We start from the raw sequence: 16,690 nt of genomic DNA, 5'->3' as shown, positions 1-16,690 counted from the left end.
AACAAAGTGTGTTGTGTGGGTTAGCGTAACATTTCCCTCTAAATCAGCTGTGACATATTCATTTCATCTAAACCCATTCTCACTGCAACCTACCTACAGTTTCCTCTTGCAACGAAGGACTGGGAACTGTAGACGAGCAGGCACAAGCTGCCACAAAAGCATTGCATGGAGATAATTTCTGAATCTCATTCCATGTTATATAACACTTCTCCTTACAGTGAGAGAAAATGAAGAACCACAGAGCTCCATGGGAACTTACAGGCAGCGCAAGCAAATGTCAGCTGTCTTGGTTAGTGATGGCCATTACTAAAATATCCCATCATGCATCTGTCAGCATTAGCACTTCCACTAAATCTGAAAGGTACTTCTTTCACAGTTTTGATTATAAAATTACAGTTATCTCATCTAAAAAGCTAACAATATTGTGCAGTGATTATGGATGAAATTGCAGCCTCATTTTTTCTTACAAAAAAAGTGTAATGTGTAATTTAGCTGTTTTAACCTTGTATCTTGGGCCATTTGTTAACTACACTAACTGAAGATGAGTTTGTTACTAACATAAAACCACTTTTTTTTTATGATTATACACATTCAGTGTACGAGATCTATGGATTTTTGGGGTTTCATGGGCAGCCACTGACAGATTATTAAACTACTCAAAATTACATTTTCATTATTTATATAATCCCCTGAAAATCAAAATGTGCTTTTGTTACTTTAGAATGAATCAATTTTTTTTTAGCTTTGTGCTACTATAGTAGTTTTCCTCAACTTTTTTTTCCCTTTCAAGGCAGGTGGCATCTATAGTATAAAAGCCAAGTGGTTTCTGTGTGTGTGTCCAGGGATTCACACAAAATCCGGAAAGAGCTGACTGCTGCAGTTTGGCATACTTCTGTGTTTTTGGTCAAGGAAGAGACTAGCAAAAATAGCAAGTTGATAGGACCAATATTTTGGGAGATATTAGTAATTTTGGAAAAAAAAAAAAAAAAAGTAGCCTTACAATCACATTGCTGTGGCCAGAAAGCTTTGGCAGTGACTGCTGGACAAATGCATGCATGAATACATAACAGCATAGCATAGCAAACTACCGCATCTAGAACCTGTGGATCCCCACGGGTCAACGCACTAATCCAGTATTAAGGAACCTTACTATCACCTACTTTCTGAGTGTTGAACAGAGTTATTGTCCCCGTCACTTAAAAAAAAAAAAAATCTGTGGCTATTCAGTCTGAAATCTACTTGATGTCACAAAAGAATAACATCAGCTCTTGACTGTAGATATTGTTCCACCAAAAGATCTAACAATTCAGTTAACAATATGAGGTGGTTTTGTTGACAGCTGTTAATTTGTTGGCAATGGCTACTGTCACAGTACTGTGGCACGAAATATCAGTTTGTCTACTGCCACAGAGCCAATCAAATGATCCAAATTTTGCACTCTGAACATTGTCCCAGTGGCTGATTTATATTCATCAAAAACCCAGGCAAATTCCTCACATGAAGCAAAACTGTTGCCATGCGTTTCATGTTGTTTGCCTGCATGCTTAAACTGAAAGTGTGAATAGATGCACAAACCAGCCTCTGGTAACTGATACTCGAGCTTTTTCCTTTAACCTGGACAGGCACATGGCATGTGTGATGCTTATTGCCACAGTACTGTGGCAGCAGGGTTACAGGTTACCAGTCGACGAGGGAGCTGATTGGCTCTGTGGTAATAGACAAATGAGAAAGTAGTCCCACAGTGCTGTGGCAATTTTATTTTGCTGGTTACCTCCGCCAGGAGGTATTGTGATCACTTTGCTTTGTGTGTTTGCATGTGTGTGTGCGTGTGTGTTTGTTTGTTAGCAAGATAACTCAAAAAGTTATGGACAGATTTCATGAAATTTTAAGGAAATGTTGATACTGCCACAAGGAAGAAATGATTAAATTTTGGTGGTGATCGAGGGGGGTCTTGGCAGAGGTCTGCGCTCTCCGAGTGCTTTTCTTATGTTTAGAAAACACTTGGTTTGGCTTTGGAAAAAATGCAAAGGATTGATTTACTGTCATTCAGAAGGCAGTAAAGATCCTTAAACAGGAAGTAATGCAGTCTGGTTGGACTAACTGTTGAAAATGTAACAGCTAACCTGCGGCTTATTAGCTTTAGCTCTGATCACATGTGTCACTGTGAGCCAATTGTATCAGCTCCTTTATGTCTTCAGTGCATACAAAAAAAAAATCCTGTTTGGTATATGTTTCTTCTACACGACAAACTATAGAGTCGCTTTAAATTGACAGTTTCAACCACTTGAACCATTTCTTGACTCATTTTATTTTCATTGTATTTATGTTCCATCTTATTAGGTGTTGTCAAATTTTGCTAATTTATGGATAAGATGTTAGAAAGCATCACAGATGTTGTCTGGTTGCAATGGAAACAGAGGAACAGATCATTTCTCCTTGTGGGTTCCATTCAAACAGAACAGCCTCTGGTCTCCCTTCAAATATCTCAAGGCCACGACGGAGATTGGAATCTTCCATCTTGCATCTTGCATTTACCTCACCTTCCTCCTGCCCGTAGGGGAAAGGGAAAGAAGTCAAGGATCTTTGGATGAAAAATTATATTTTCTTGCACCAAAATTCTACTTTTTTGATGACCTCATATTCTCTTCATGCTGTTGACCATTTAACTTCTCTTGTCCACATTAAGGGTTGAGTAGATATTTTTGACTGCTTACCAATATCACTATTGCATAATAATCAGTGAATATAATATGATATAATCAGCTCTTAAATCGCATTTAAATAGAAATACACTTTACTATTCTACTGCATTGGAATGAAATGCAAATGTGAAATTCTCAAGTCCCGGGAAAACATGTTTACCACATTACGCTTTTATCTGATACTGATTATGTAAGTGTGCATATTGCCCTATATTACAGTATCCTAACAGTTGCATACACTACAGTTACATGAGAACACAAGCCATAGCCACCAGAGGGGCTGCCAGTGAAAGCAGTTGCAGAAAAAATGGGATTTTGTCTCCACTTTGCGACATAGACAGTGTCTTTGAGTGACAGACTCATTTGCCAGGTTTTGTGGGTGGATGTTTATGCAAATGCCTCTCCACTGTGGGCTGAAATAGCCATCCAGTGACAGGCCAAAACTAACTGGGATGAAATGCAGGAATATGCAACTGAGAGGCTGAAAGCGGTGCATAATTTACATTAACATCTTTGGCACCACACAACAAGGGCTTGATAAAATTTACCACATTAAGCCAGCCCACACAAAAGTTTGAATATGGTTTTTTTTTAGCTTATTAAAAAAATTACAAGAAATACTCAAGACATCTGACAGTGTTTATCTGCTCTAAAAGCTTCAAAGGCTCGCCCTCTCCTCAGAACTGTAGGGCAAAGCTGTAACAGGCTCTTGTGAATGTTGTTCATGTTTTCTTAGAAGGATAAATAGCACAGTTGCTGAGGCCCACTCTTAAGGATTTTGCATTCAAAATGAATTTGTCATATGAGAATCACAATTGTTGTGTTCCATTTTGGTTTTCACAATGAGCTGAATTGCTTCTTTCTGCTGTGGAGCAAAGATACCAAACCTTCATTTCACACTGACTTCTGCTTCCTTGTGCATGGTGTTGCTCCTTTTGTCCTGAATGAGACTGCAGGAATATTTTCCTTCTTCTGGCAGGGATAACAGACGGTGGTCCGTGTAAAATTATGCATTTGATCACAAAAAAACAAATATTTTCAGCATAACAAGAGGATGAGACAGTCCTCATGTACAGAAGCTCGCTCTTCTTATGTTTGTATCCATATAGATACCTTTCTAAAATCAAAGGAAACAAAAAAACAGTGGATATTCTTTTGATTTATGAGGCCCCATTATCTTTAACTCATAAATAAAGACTGGGGCTGTGATGTCAAAGTAACACACATGCAATTACAAATGTAAATGTTTCATGCTATGTATGCGTTGCTGTTGTTGTGATGAAACAGCAGAGTTGCTTTCTGCACAGGGGCTTAGACAAAGAACAGCGTCAGCTTGTGCCGTACACACACTACGGCAAAATGAATGCAGCAGCAACCAGCGTCTACAAGATGCGATGGGAAACCAGTTCTCTGCAGTGAAAAATACAACCGAAACATATATTGCTTTACCTAGCGCCGGTGTATTACAAATGATTCATTAGTTAAATCTTCCTTTTGCACAAGCCTCATCTAATTATTGGAGACAATTTCGCAGCATATGAGAGACTGCAGATATATTAAATCCAATGCAGTAATTTAAATGGCTGGTGATAGTATGTAAATATTAGATTTAAGAAAGGCTGATAGGAATTATGCAAATTAATAGAAGCACAGACGTATAGTAATATAAGAGGATAAAATGCGGGCAGATGCTTGTCACTTGTCACTTTTTTTACTTTCTTATTTGTAATGTAAAACCTTCATAATGTATCAAACCAGCCTCCGTTTCCACATTGTCAATGCCTATGACACAGCGGTGGTTTAGATTTGTTGCTCTGTGTTATTTCTATTTAATGGGCAAAGCTGAAAGAGTTGAATAAGAGCTGGAATGCTAAACAGGCAAATATGTAACATTTCAAGAAGAATTTATGAGGAGTTGTGGGTGTTGGTGGAGCGCGAGTACAGGCACACAAATCTACCACTGTTTGGAATTCATAACCAGAAACATGCCTACAGGTGGGACATGCACGATAATAAATCAGACTGTGCACGTTTCTTCATTCCTTATGCAGGATTTTACTCGGGAAGTGCTGCAGTTTTGAGAGACGAGAGGTGTGGCTGCCTGACATCAGAGAATTAGACTCTACATTACGTAACCCATTACTCTGATTACAATTCCTGCTGTAATATGACATTATTATGGCCAACAACTGTTAAAACTACTCGCAAATTTTATTGCAACTCTATTTACTGTATGCTGTAAAGTTAAAAAGGAGGACTTGTCACCTTGATGACGATGCAAAACATAGAGGCGAATCGGTCCTGTCCTGATTCTAATTTAAGACACATAAGCGATATTTTGATCAGCAAAGCTCCGTCAAGCAGATGAGTGGTCAACGCGTCGGACTCGGAGGACACGGAGGAGCGATACAATCACTGCTTTAAATTTATGCGACAGTTTAAGGTTACATTTATTCAAGCAGTTATTTTTGGTGTCTATTCACAGATTCTTACATTGGGTAATGTCAAAAGCTTTAGGGCAGATCAGTACATGAGCGTTAAGATGAAAGCCTTATGTACTGATATCGCTTTATCCAAATTACCTCACCTTCAGATGTGTGATTAATGATGTGTGTGATGAAGATTGTGTTGTATACGTGTTTTATATTGCGAATAATAATGCAAGATGAGTTTATATGCTCTGAACATCACTATTGTTGGATATTATTTTGCCGTATTTATTTGCCTTTACGTTCTCGAATATGTCTCTGTGTACTATGAGAGTCACTGTATAAATAATGTCTACTATTATTATTATCGTAAACCAGGTCAACATGTATAAAATTGCACTGCAGGTTTTTCCTCCAGACATACAGCATGACATTGTATCCTGTCTGCAGTCCAGCTGTGACAACATAAGGCTTTAATTTACTCTGAGGCACTTCTTAGTACACAGTCTGCTTAGTGAGGACGACTTATTACTCTGACTTTCAGTTGTCACCAAGTTGAAACATGTCTTCAAGACTAACATCACAAATCCATGTCACATACATTATATACACAGCTCATCTGCATCCATCTGACTGCGAGGATGCGGTGCTTCAAATCAAGGCTGCTCTGACGTATAAGATGGTGTTGATTCATGTTAAATATTACATTGAGCAAAGCTTTTTCCAAAACTGCTTTGAGTTGTGCGTCCAGTCTTATACTGGAGATCTTACAAAGAGGATCACATAAACTATACATTCCTCATGAATATTAAATTAAATCTAACCAGGCTTTCTGATGTTAAATGAGTCTGTTTCACCACTGACTACTCTGAATGCTCTCAATGTTGTAAACTGTAGTGACAACAAAATGAATGTAGCTTTAACCTGGATTACAAAAAACAATCTAAAAATGCTCAAAGCATAAACTACAACAGTTCAACAGTTTCTTCTAATTTGCATATGTTTTTTTTATATATATATATATATATATATTTTGACATTTCAGGTTTGCACTTTATCTTATTGATATTACCCCCGTATTGAGTTAAAATGACCTTATATTATGTCAGACCTATTCATGTTACTATACTGTTACATATAAAGTAGTGCTGTCTAACGATTAACATTTTTAATCAGAATAATCACAGGGTTGCTGTGGATTAATTTTGATTAATCATGATTAAATATCCTTCATTTTTAATCTAGATTAATCGTGTTTCATTTTGCATGATCAAACAGACTCAAGAATGAAGGGAATGTACAGTCGTGGAAAAAATTATTAGACCATCAAAAGTCATCAGAAACGATGGTTATGCAATCAAGTACTAACTCCTGTGTGTATCATGTGACTAAAACAGACAGAAAAGAAAACATGGAATGCCTAAAAGCACTGTTTTTGGCAGTACAATGCCATAGCTATTGATGTAAAAACTGAAATGATTTTGGTTATTATCAAGAAAACATGGAAAACAGCTAGATATCAGCTCTGAAATTAAACTCTTATGAGCTATTTTTGTTCTTATCATTATATTTGTCCAAACAAATTTACCTTTAGTTGTACCAGGCATTAAAATGAACAAGAAATTGAAGAAAACAAGGGGTGGTCGAATAATTTTTTCCACAACTGTATATACTTAGCGTGTTTGTCGCAAGCTGGGCAACGCATTAGCCGAAGTGTTAGCAGAATCCCAGACTAACATATGCTTCACGTTAATGTGGTATTTTAAGCTGGAAGTGCTTCGGTGAAAAGAACACTCCTTCCTGCAGAGTATGTATAATAATACTTTATGTCGGTCAACTGTTCCATCTTGGCGTTTTTTTGTACACGTATTTCCATCCAGAGGGCCAACGTGCTGTTTAGCATCTTCCATCTTTATCCATTTGCCCATTTGTGCGGTAACTCTACTTGGACAAACTGCCCAACATGCATTGCCAGAGACATTCAGAATCATTGAAGATGGGTTAATTGTGGTAAAATTTTTATCAGTAATAATAATCATGATGATGGATCAATCGACATTAATGCGTTAATTTTGACAGCCCTAATATAAAGTCGGAATAATTTTGTTTTCAGACATAATTCTCATTTTATTCCTATTTATACACATCAGTAATCACCTTTGACCAGGTGTAATGAGTCCCAGTTACACTTTATCTATCAAGAATAAACCACATTATCACAGTCATTTCATGAGAAGAAGCACAAATATTTTCTTCCAACTTTATGGGCGACAGCTTATATCATTGATCATCCCTCAAAAAGTCTGTGTGCTAATGCTTCGTATACATAGCCTCCTTATTGAACTCTAGTTACATCTGGCAGATGACTGAGGTGGTTAATAGAACATCAACTCCTTCTCAAACACAAAAAAATGAAAAGTAACGTTATAATGTTGGTCATGTACATATTGAGAGAATAAGACAATGTTTGCTTTGCAAGATAGTTAACTAGTAGTCTACTAATTAAAGTGATGCATGGGTTTTACCCTTCTGCCTGCTTATCTTTACTTGTGATAACATAATGTAATGTTTAATGTTGATAAATAACAGAACTGTGTGGAAGTTGATGGTGGTGAGCTCATAGTTTTTATCCTGACTATCACAGATGATAGTAAAACATCAAATTCAGTTTATGTAGAAGTTAAGACATAAAAGGAAATTTCCTTTTTCTTTAATAAAAAAAACTGCCCTTGGTCATATTCCGGTTTATACAGTAGGTGAATTTTTTAATGACCAGATATTATATTTTATTATAAACAGATTTATTTGAAACGCTTCATTAAACCATTTTGGAGCATTAAAAAGATTATGGTAATCAGACTCAGTTGCAGTTGTTCTGTTTGAAGCTGGTACAAATAAGAAAATACAGTATTTAATAATAATAACAATAATAATAATAATAATAATAATAATAATAATAATAATAATAATAATAATAATAATAGTCAGAATAAAATTTGTTTTAATAATAATAATGGATAACCTTAATAATCTTTTCAAGGCCAATGGCAATAGTGTACAGTTGAATGAATTAGTGAATTTAATTTTCAATAACCACAAAAAGAACTGATGTGAAAATCTCTAATCCTAATTAATTGCTGCATTTACCTTGGCATGAAGTAAATGGTTTTCTGGCTACAGTAGCTAATTTAGTCATGTTTTCAAATAATTAAACAAATATATATGTAAAATTGCAGCGCTGCTATCCCCTCTGCTCCACTTGTGCCACCCAAGTGTTTTGCCTTGCACTATGGTCCTGCTCCATAGGACAAAAGCTATAAACAAATATATGTAAAGATGCATCTCAGTAAAATATTTTAATTGCTGATCATTAATGGAATCATATTTAATATAATTTTTTATTCCTTCAACTTGTGGTGCAAAAGTTAACAACCATACCACGTCTCATGTGGTGAACCCCATATTTTATTATACCATAAATTTTTAAGAGTTGGAAAAAGGAAACTTTTGTGGTTCCAAAGAGCCCATTGGCATTCATGTGTGACACTGTGAGTGGTTTAAGCAGAACTTTAAACATGGCAACAGTTTTTTGTGGTTTTATTTCACTGTGTTAAATGCCTTAGGAGTCACCTCAGAGCCTCATGAATTTTTATACCCAGATACAGGGACCTGGTCCATTGGAAGAATATACTGTTCATATATGTATAATTTTAAGACTTTAACAGAAAAGAACTGCTCACTCACTTGAACATTGTATTATCTTTAGTTCATAGCATTTTGGACCCCGAAGTCAGTGTTTTGTCTAATGTTTGTCCTCATTTTAGGAGCTTTCAGTACAGGCTTTTAATAGACTGGATTACAAAAAAAAAAAAAAAAACAGAGCCCTGCAAAATCCTTTTTGATTTTGAATAGGCAACACTTAATATGTATTTAATAACCAAAGAAGGTAGTTCAAGCTGTCAGTCCAACTTGTTCAAAGCCCTACAGTCTATCAAACCTTGTTGCATTGATCTTGTTGTTCCTTGACAATCTCACCACAGTTGTCATATTGAGTTTGAACACAACTGTGCACCAAAGAAAATGCTGTACAATGTCTGCAAAATTTAAACGTGGCTACACCATTCACTGTATACAAGTGTCAAGAGACTGCACGTGTTAGCACACAATTTGACAATGTATATCAACATATGAAATATTTGCCATAGAAAAAAACAAATAATGCACATCTTAGATAAAACAGATTCGCTGCTGTTGAGCTGTGCTCTCTCCTTCACTGAATTGGAACTAAAATGGCCTCCAAGTGTACTGAACAATGGGGGTGAGCATAATGCAGTGTGACTACTGAGTGACTTGACTGAGATCCAAAGTGAATAAAGGCCTCACTATGTGAGGCAGCGAGGCTGAGCTGCTGCAGTGCTCAGGACTTTGGCGAGTGACAGTGTATTAGAACGCTTCACACACATTTCATTTGCCAATAAAATCCGATTGCCATTTTCCACATGGCACATAGTCGGTGTAGTCAGAAATTGTAATGATCAAATACGCATCTGCATCGGCACTATTCAGCATCTGCATTTCATCTTAAACAGAAGAAAAGAAGATTCATGTTTTACAGACAATATGAACCCCCAGTAGAACATTTGTCATTGAAAAATGTGACATATCTTTAATGGTGTAAGGCAACTGACTTCAATCTGTCTTAACAAGCAAGGGTTAAAAGACCATAAGATTTGTCAATTTATGCATAGTGAATTTAAGTGTCATATCAATAAAGTCACATTTTTCTCTCAAGTATAAAACAGGATCAAATGTGTGATGTCATAGTCATTTCTAACCTACTTCTTGTACTAACAATGAATTTGGAGCCCCACTTTGTGGACTCATAAAATATTTATTTGAATATTTTACATACTTATGAGCTGTAGCTCTTTGTATCATTGTAAGGATTTGAAACAAATTATAATCCCTCATCACCAGAAATCATCTAACTGGATCTGATAAGCCTGTCTCCCTTTTTAACAACCGCCTATGAGTTAACTATAGCACAGAAATAGTAAATGGGGGGTAGAGGTCAGAGTGAGAGCAATTATAAGATATGGAATGAAGTATCTGACAAAACTAAGTACAGACAGATCTTACAATAGCCATTTTTCTTAGAAGTTTTCAAATAAAGATGATTATGTAAAAACAAATGCCACTCAGTAGAGCACATACCTGTTCTAATGGCTGAGCTGAAAATATCCAGATTCCAACTGTTTAATGGATTTTCCTCAAAAGGGTAAGGTTCAATTTAATTCCACTGAAAGACCAACATACTAAACATGAGCTGAGAGCACTCAAATCACCCCCTAGACATGGCAAACATTTCAGTTATATTTTCAAGAATTGAACATTATTGTCAGAGATATTTTTTGTTGACATTATTGTCACTCTACAAGGTTTCAGTCAGAATGAACACCTCATAAGATCACCGTTTGCACCAACATACATACTTCACCCTGAACTGGAAAAATAAATGACATATTTTTGTCAATAGACTGAGCCAACAAGCAAGAAGATGATGCTTCACTGTACTGTATATTTCCTGAATTCAAATGCAATTTCTAAGTGGTTTAAGCAGCATAGAATGAATTTGAGTATTTAAGCCTGCATGCATGCACGTGCAAGAATCTGCACAGGTTATAACAGGGACAAATAATTATTCAGGCAAATCACGTCATATGTCTGGTTGTTGCTCGCTGACTGTAATGCTTCTTAATGCACTTTATCCCTTTTTATTCAAAATAAATGCAGCAGAGAAAAGAAATGTTTTCTATTAGGCATATTCAGCGTGACACTTATTACAACTGGAGTAAATCCCAACGCATATTGGGTTGAAATCACGGAAAAAAACCCTGACAGGTCATCAAAACTTCACAGACCTAACACAGATACTGACTCATTCACCTACAGGCTGCTCAGGGTTGTCAGTCGACTAGAGTTGCACGTGTGGTTATAAATCCACACAAACAGACAGATAAAAAAAAAAAAAAAAAAAAGGTGAATTGAGAATTGAATCTGTCTCCCTGCGAGAGCCACTGCGCCACTGTGCTACCTCCTTTTACAACTTTTATTCATGAAATGGGAGAATGTGATAAAAATAAAACTGCATAAATGAGTCATCTGAGTAGTACAGGATTTCATTGTGACATGGTGGCTTTGAAAATGCCACAAAATCAAGAAATGTGGCTCGTCCTGCGTCTGTTAATCATTTTAAATAGTTAAGAGCGCTGACATGAAATTTGCTGTTATGCTTCGTGTTTGTGTAATACACTGCAGGAGCATTTCAGTGGCATGGCTGGAGTATACAACCTCCAGCCCTGCTTTTCTTTGATGTGCTCTGAAGCCATCCTCTACCAGGAACTGAGAAGATCAAAGACAAGCGATTTTATCAAATGGAGCCCTTGTCGACTGTTTGTAATGCTTTATTCTTCATCAGGAACACCCACTCTGTCACCATGATGCCACAGGAGACACAGTGCTCTTTTAAACCCAGTGGTGATCTCCCCGTTATCCAGATGAAAACGGATTTATTCAAACCTCCCATCAACCAACCTATAAATAGAAGCTTGTGGAAAATCTTCTGAGAGAGGAAAAAAAAAAAAAATAAGCTGTGCTCTTAAGCTGTTATTAACATGCTGATAGAAAAATGTCAAATGTTATTTTGGAGCAGTGAATATTCTGTGAATATAAGCATAATGTTTCCTGGTAATGTTTGTGACGGAAACATGCGATTCACTAAATGACAAAATTATCTGACAAAAACACACAGCTGAGTCATACTTTCTGATATTATGCACATGTTACTTGACTGCAGGGTGAGTAGTAATAATAATTTCCACAGAAATAGTGAGCATTACTGCTCAAGGCTTCTGCTGGAGGCGAAGGTGGATGATGATCAAAACAGCCTCATGTTCATGTATTTAATAAATCAGGTGAACATTAGGAACATACTAGATAGAATATTTGTGAACCTGAAGAAAATGTCATGATCTATAAATGTGCATACAGTTGGGTTGTAGCATGTAGCAGTAGGAACCAACCAAATGGCTTCAAATGGTGAACAACTGTGATCCACATTCACCTATTCTTTTTGATTAGAAAACTGCCACCTGTTTTCCAGGCTGCTATTATTGCAACTGTTATTTTGGTAAGTGCCACAAGGGAGATAGCTCCATAACATCCGTGCTATCATTATTTTTCCCCAAAAAAAATATAAAGGTTGACTCATTATTTTTGGTTCAGTGTGCCGTGATGAATGCCCCCCCTTTATGTCGCACGGTAAACGCACCTCACCTCTGAAGCATGTAGCCTATTCCTCTGGGTTTTTCCTCTACTATCAGTTAAATTGTAAGCAGCTATGTGTCAAGAAGGGCTGCCTTTGGAATTCCAAAAAAGTACAAGAATGTGTGAACAACAAAGTTCCCCCATCTACCTTCTGACTCTAATAATCACAATAATTAGAACTTTACCTTTAACCACTTATGATTAAACTATCATTCTGCTACTTGTATGAATGTGTTAAGATGAATATGCATGTTTAAGCAACATATATGCATCAATGTGTGAACAACCAATGCAATCAGACTCCATGAAGTGGTCTGATTGTGCCATTTCTTCATAATACAGCACGTGACTATATGACTACATGTTAATAGTCGCTCACTTCCAAATTACAAACACGTTGCATTGATCTATGGCAACAACGGACAAGTACCATTTCTATATAATGCAACCTTTCTATACATTTGTTATTAGCTCTCAGTGGTATAATCAAGTGTTTAATGTTGTATTGTGTGAAGCAGCTGGAGTCGTGAACCCATTTGTTCCATATGCCATGATGTAGGTGCCAATTAAATGTAAGGGCATGACCATATTTGTCATTATTGGTCTTTGTATGAATGGCACTGACATAAATGTATGATGTAATTATCAGCAATTATGTTTGGATTTGTAGCCATTTTTACTCTGTGCTTATGTGTACAAAAACCGCCATTTTAAAAAAAAAATCACAGGAAAGCTTATTCGAAATCAGCCCAACCAAATGAAAAACCCCGTTTTTTGTTTTTTGTTTTTTTTTTGTAGTTTGATTTGTGCTGGTGTGGTCTTTACTGCACCCAACTCCTCTGGCAGCTTTGTTCTTGAAGTTGACACATTTCTGAGCCAACTGCCTATACCTATATCTATGTGTGCTCTTTGTTTCATGGGCCATCACACTTCAAACATGCAATAAGGGCAGAGAAGGGAGTGATTGACGTGCACATTTGACTGAAATGATTACTATCTTATCTATGCATACAGTAGTCCATTAAGTCTACATCTATATCAGCATAAAGGAGAAAGATGGCAGGATACTCACCTTCTTTAGGAGGACGTTTCACTTCTGCACTCAGATTGCAGATCTGCCCAGCTTGTAGTTGGGGTGACAAGCAACCCTCCGTTTGTGGATTTAAAGGTAAAACCACGTTGTTGAGCATGAGCATGCTCTCTGATTCTCCATCGCCTAAATGTTGAGGACAAGTGCATTTTGTGTACACGATCCCACATGTCTCCACTGTCCCTTTCTCTAATTTCAGGCAGTTTTCCAGCCACGTACAGAGCACTTGACACCCAAACTGGCTAGGACTTGCCTTATTCAACACCAGAAACTCCACAATAGACTTCTCCTCCTCCTCCAGCTTCTGTGGCGTCAATCCATTATAATCATAAGGGAAAACTCTCCGTAGCTGAACAAAATTCTTGTCATACAGTAAAAATACATAAATATTCTTTGAATCACACAGGTACACTATAGACTCGTTGACTTTCAGCAATTCATTGATCTTTTCGTGTGAGTAATGGTCAAACTGATAAGCAAGCAAAGAATATTCAGAGCAGCTCAAGTCTCGCTTGTATAGCTTCAGGTAGATGCTGTATTTGGTAGGGTCTGGGTTCTCCAGCGTCCATGTACAGTTTGTATAGTTCTTAGGAAACATTTCAGTCACCGAATATGATCCATAAATGACCCCCTTGACCAGAGTGGAACACCAATAATCTTGGGCACCAGTTAATCCAAACATAACCAGAAGATAGGTGGAAAATATATAAATCAACAGGTTTCGAACAGCCTTCATCCTATGTCATTTGGCCTGTAAAAAGAGATGAAGAGGGTTACACAGAAGAATTTATAAGAGGAAACGATGTAACACAGTTGAGAGGTGATCTCTATCAAATCTGATGGATTTGATTCACATATTTTAATCAGATCCTACCGTGAAAACTCAAAAAGCCATATTAACCTCAGCAACATGTCTTTTGCATCCTCATCCTGCCTCCTTCATCACTATACTTTGTGCAAACATTGCCACCTTGTGGTTGCTCCAACCATTATTTATTTATTTATTTTGAGATTTTTTTTTTTTTTTTTTTTTTTTTTTTTTGGGGAGGTGGGTGCAATAATGTGAGTCATTTAAAAAAATATATTAATTGGGTCGTATTTGGTATGGTAACACTCCCCAGAGATGGCCAAATATAGCTGTTTATAATATATCTCACATCAAAAGGCAAACAGTGAGAGCTGGATCCAATAAGTTTAGTCCTTACTGGCTGAGGAGCAATGCAACTGCTCATTTTACGCAGTAACCAAGATCTTTTAAAAAAAAAAAAAATCAAGCTGTTGTCTTTGGGATTTGCTCTGCTTCCTTCAATGACACTTAGATGATATGTGGTATGTGGAGGCAAATTCACAGACAGGAGAAGAAAAAAAAAAAAAAAAAAAGCCTTTTTCTGCGTCTGTCTGGTCACTTTGGGCTTGTCGCTCTCTTTATCTGCGCGCTTTTTGGTCACTGCACGACCTGCATGTCTCCGAAATTCAGAGCTTGACATATTTGACAATGCAATTTGATAAAGAGCCAGTGTATGTGTATGTGTGTGAGCGTGTGCATGTGTGCGTATTAAAGGAGTGTGTGTGCGTGTGCGCGCCCCTAAGTGTGTTTGCATGATAGAAAGAGAGAGAGAGAGAGAGAGAGAGAGGGGAGAGAGAGGGAGAGAATGCAATGCGATGTCCTGATTGCTTTAATCCTACAGGCAATGCAGCTGTGAGCAGTGTCACAGCAGAACGTGCATGTGTGTGCGTGTGTGACTCAAACTGTGTGTGCATATGTGTGTGTGTAGGCGTTGAAATCCCAAGTAGGCTACAGAAAGCAGAGTCCAGACAATAGATACATATGCACTTATAGGGTTTTTTTTCTAACTTCTTCTATTTGACTGATAAAAAACCTGCACAGTTTCACTTATGTTAGGATAATATATGTGTGTTACATAAGGATTTTGTCACGAGTGAAATCAGCTTTAGTCTAGAATAAATCCATATACGATTCCACATCCTTCCGCAAGATTCATAGCCGAGGTTACATGAAAATCAGTATTCTAAAGGGGGCGAGAAATCGCTCGTCAAGAGACGCTGATTTTATTGCCGGGGCTTCCAAGAGCAATTTAGTCTCCAGAGGAAATCTGAATATAGAGACACGGACTACATCTCATGCAGTGTCAGATCGACGCATGGTATTTTAAAGTGATTTTTGTGTCTTAAGAGACATGAAAAAAAAAAAAAAAAAAAAAAAAAAAAAAATTCATCCGTTAAAGCATCATAGACTAATGTGGACGCATGAAAAGCTTCAAAGCCATCATGTGGAATAGACAGGACGCATATTTAACAGGGGGGAGCTAAACTTTAACAGATGGATGACAAATGAAAATGAGCTTTTCATTTTCAACACACGCATAATAATAATAATAATAATAATAATAATAATAATAATAATAATAATAATAGTCTTACCTTACACTGCGGAAGCTATGGCTATTTTTCCAACATACTTGACCACATCCTTTATAAATAAATTCTGCAGCCCTCCGGTGAATCAATATTCTCCATTCCCGACAATACAAGTCCGGCGCAACAAGATGGTTCAATGGATGAAAATAAAATGCGTTACACTCCGGTCTGCCCGTTCACATCCCCCCGTCTTCTTCTTCTTCTTCTGGGTTTTTCCCATCAAAACGGAGCGCAACAACACACGACGGCCACCGAGAAAGAGAGAGAGAGAGAGTGAGAGAGAGAGAGAGAGAGAAGGGGAGAGAGAGAGAGATGGAGATGGAGAGAGAGAGACTGATACAGACAGGGAGAAAAGAAATTCTTGGAGTGATAAAAAAATAAATTAAAAATAAAAATAAGAGGCCAGTTCTTACAGTATTACCATAAATTAATTCGAGCAGCCTCCACACATCTCTATTCCCACTGATATGTTTTCTCCAGCAAGTTGCACGCCCCCCCCTCTTTTTTTTTTTTTTTTTTTTTTTTTTGAGGAAAAAAAAAAGGGGGAGAAAAAAAAATCCGTAGTGGGTGGATGTGAGATGTTGGGGGCTTGTGAGTTACAACAGAGAAGAGGAATAGACGCGCTTTGCTTGGTGCTTGCAGAGCTCCAGGAGCAGGCTGCAATATCACGTCACACACTCAGCCGCTCAGATAAAGCACGTACG

At 37.3% G+C, this 16,690-nt stretch overlaps 1 protein-coding gene across 8 annotated transcripts in view; it reads right to left on the bottom strand.

Annotated features, from left to right (window-relative positions):
• adgrb3 (adhesion G protein-coupled receptor B3) overlaps positions 1–16,340 on the bottom strand; it is a 150,323-nt gene extending 133,983 nt beyond the window's left edge. For 4 of the 8 annotated variants that reach the window (XM_030155665.1, XM_030155669.1, XM_030155670.1 and 1 more), the window contains exons 1-2: positions 15,990–16,339; positions 13,530–14,298 (exon numbers count right to left, since the gene is read on the bottom strand). In XM_030155665.1, coding sequence (XP_030011525.1) covers positions 13,530–14,283 — 754 coding nt within the window. In that variant the 5' untranslated portion in view covers positions 14,284–14,298; positions 15,990–16,339. Of the gene's footprint in view, positions 1–13,529; positions 14,299–15,989 lie in introns of all 8 variants that reach the window. The other 4 variants (XM_030155664.1, XM_030155667.1, XM_030155666.1 and 1 more) reach the window with 2 other exon arrangements.
• Positions 16,341–16,690: the final 350 nt, after the last annotated feature.

This window comes from Sphaeramia orbicularis, chromosome 15 (genome assembly GCF_902148855.1).
Source record: "Sphaeramia orbicularis chromosome 15, fSphaOr1.1, whole genome shotgun sequence".
NCBI lineage: Eukaryota > Metazoa > Chordata > Actinopteri > Kurtiformes > Apogonidae > Sphaeramia > Sphaeramia orbicularis.
Note: the sequence above shows the minus strand (reverse complement) of the source record. Positions and strands in the feature narration are given on the sequence as shown.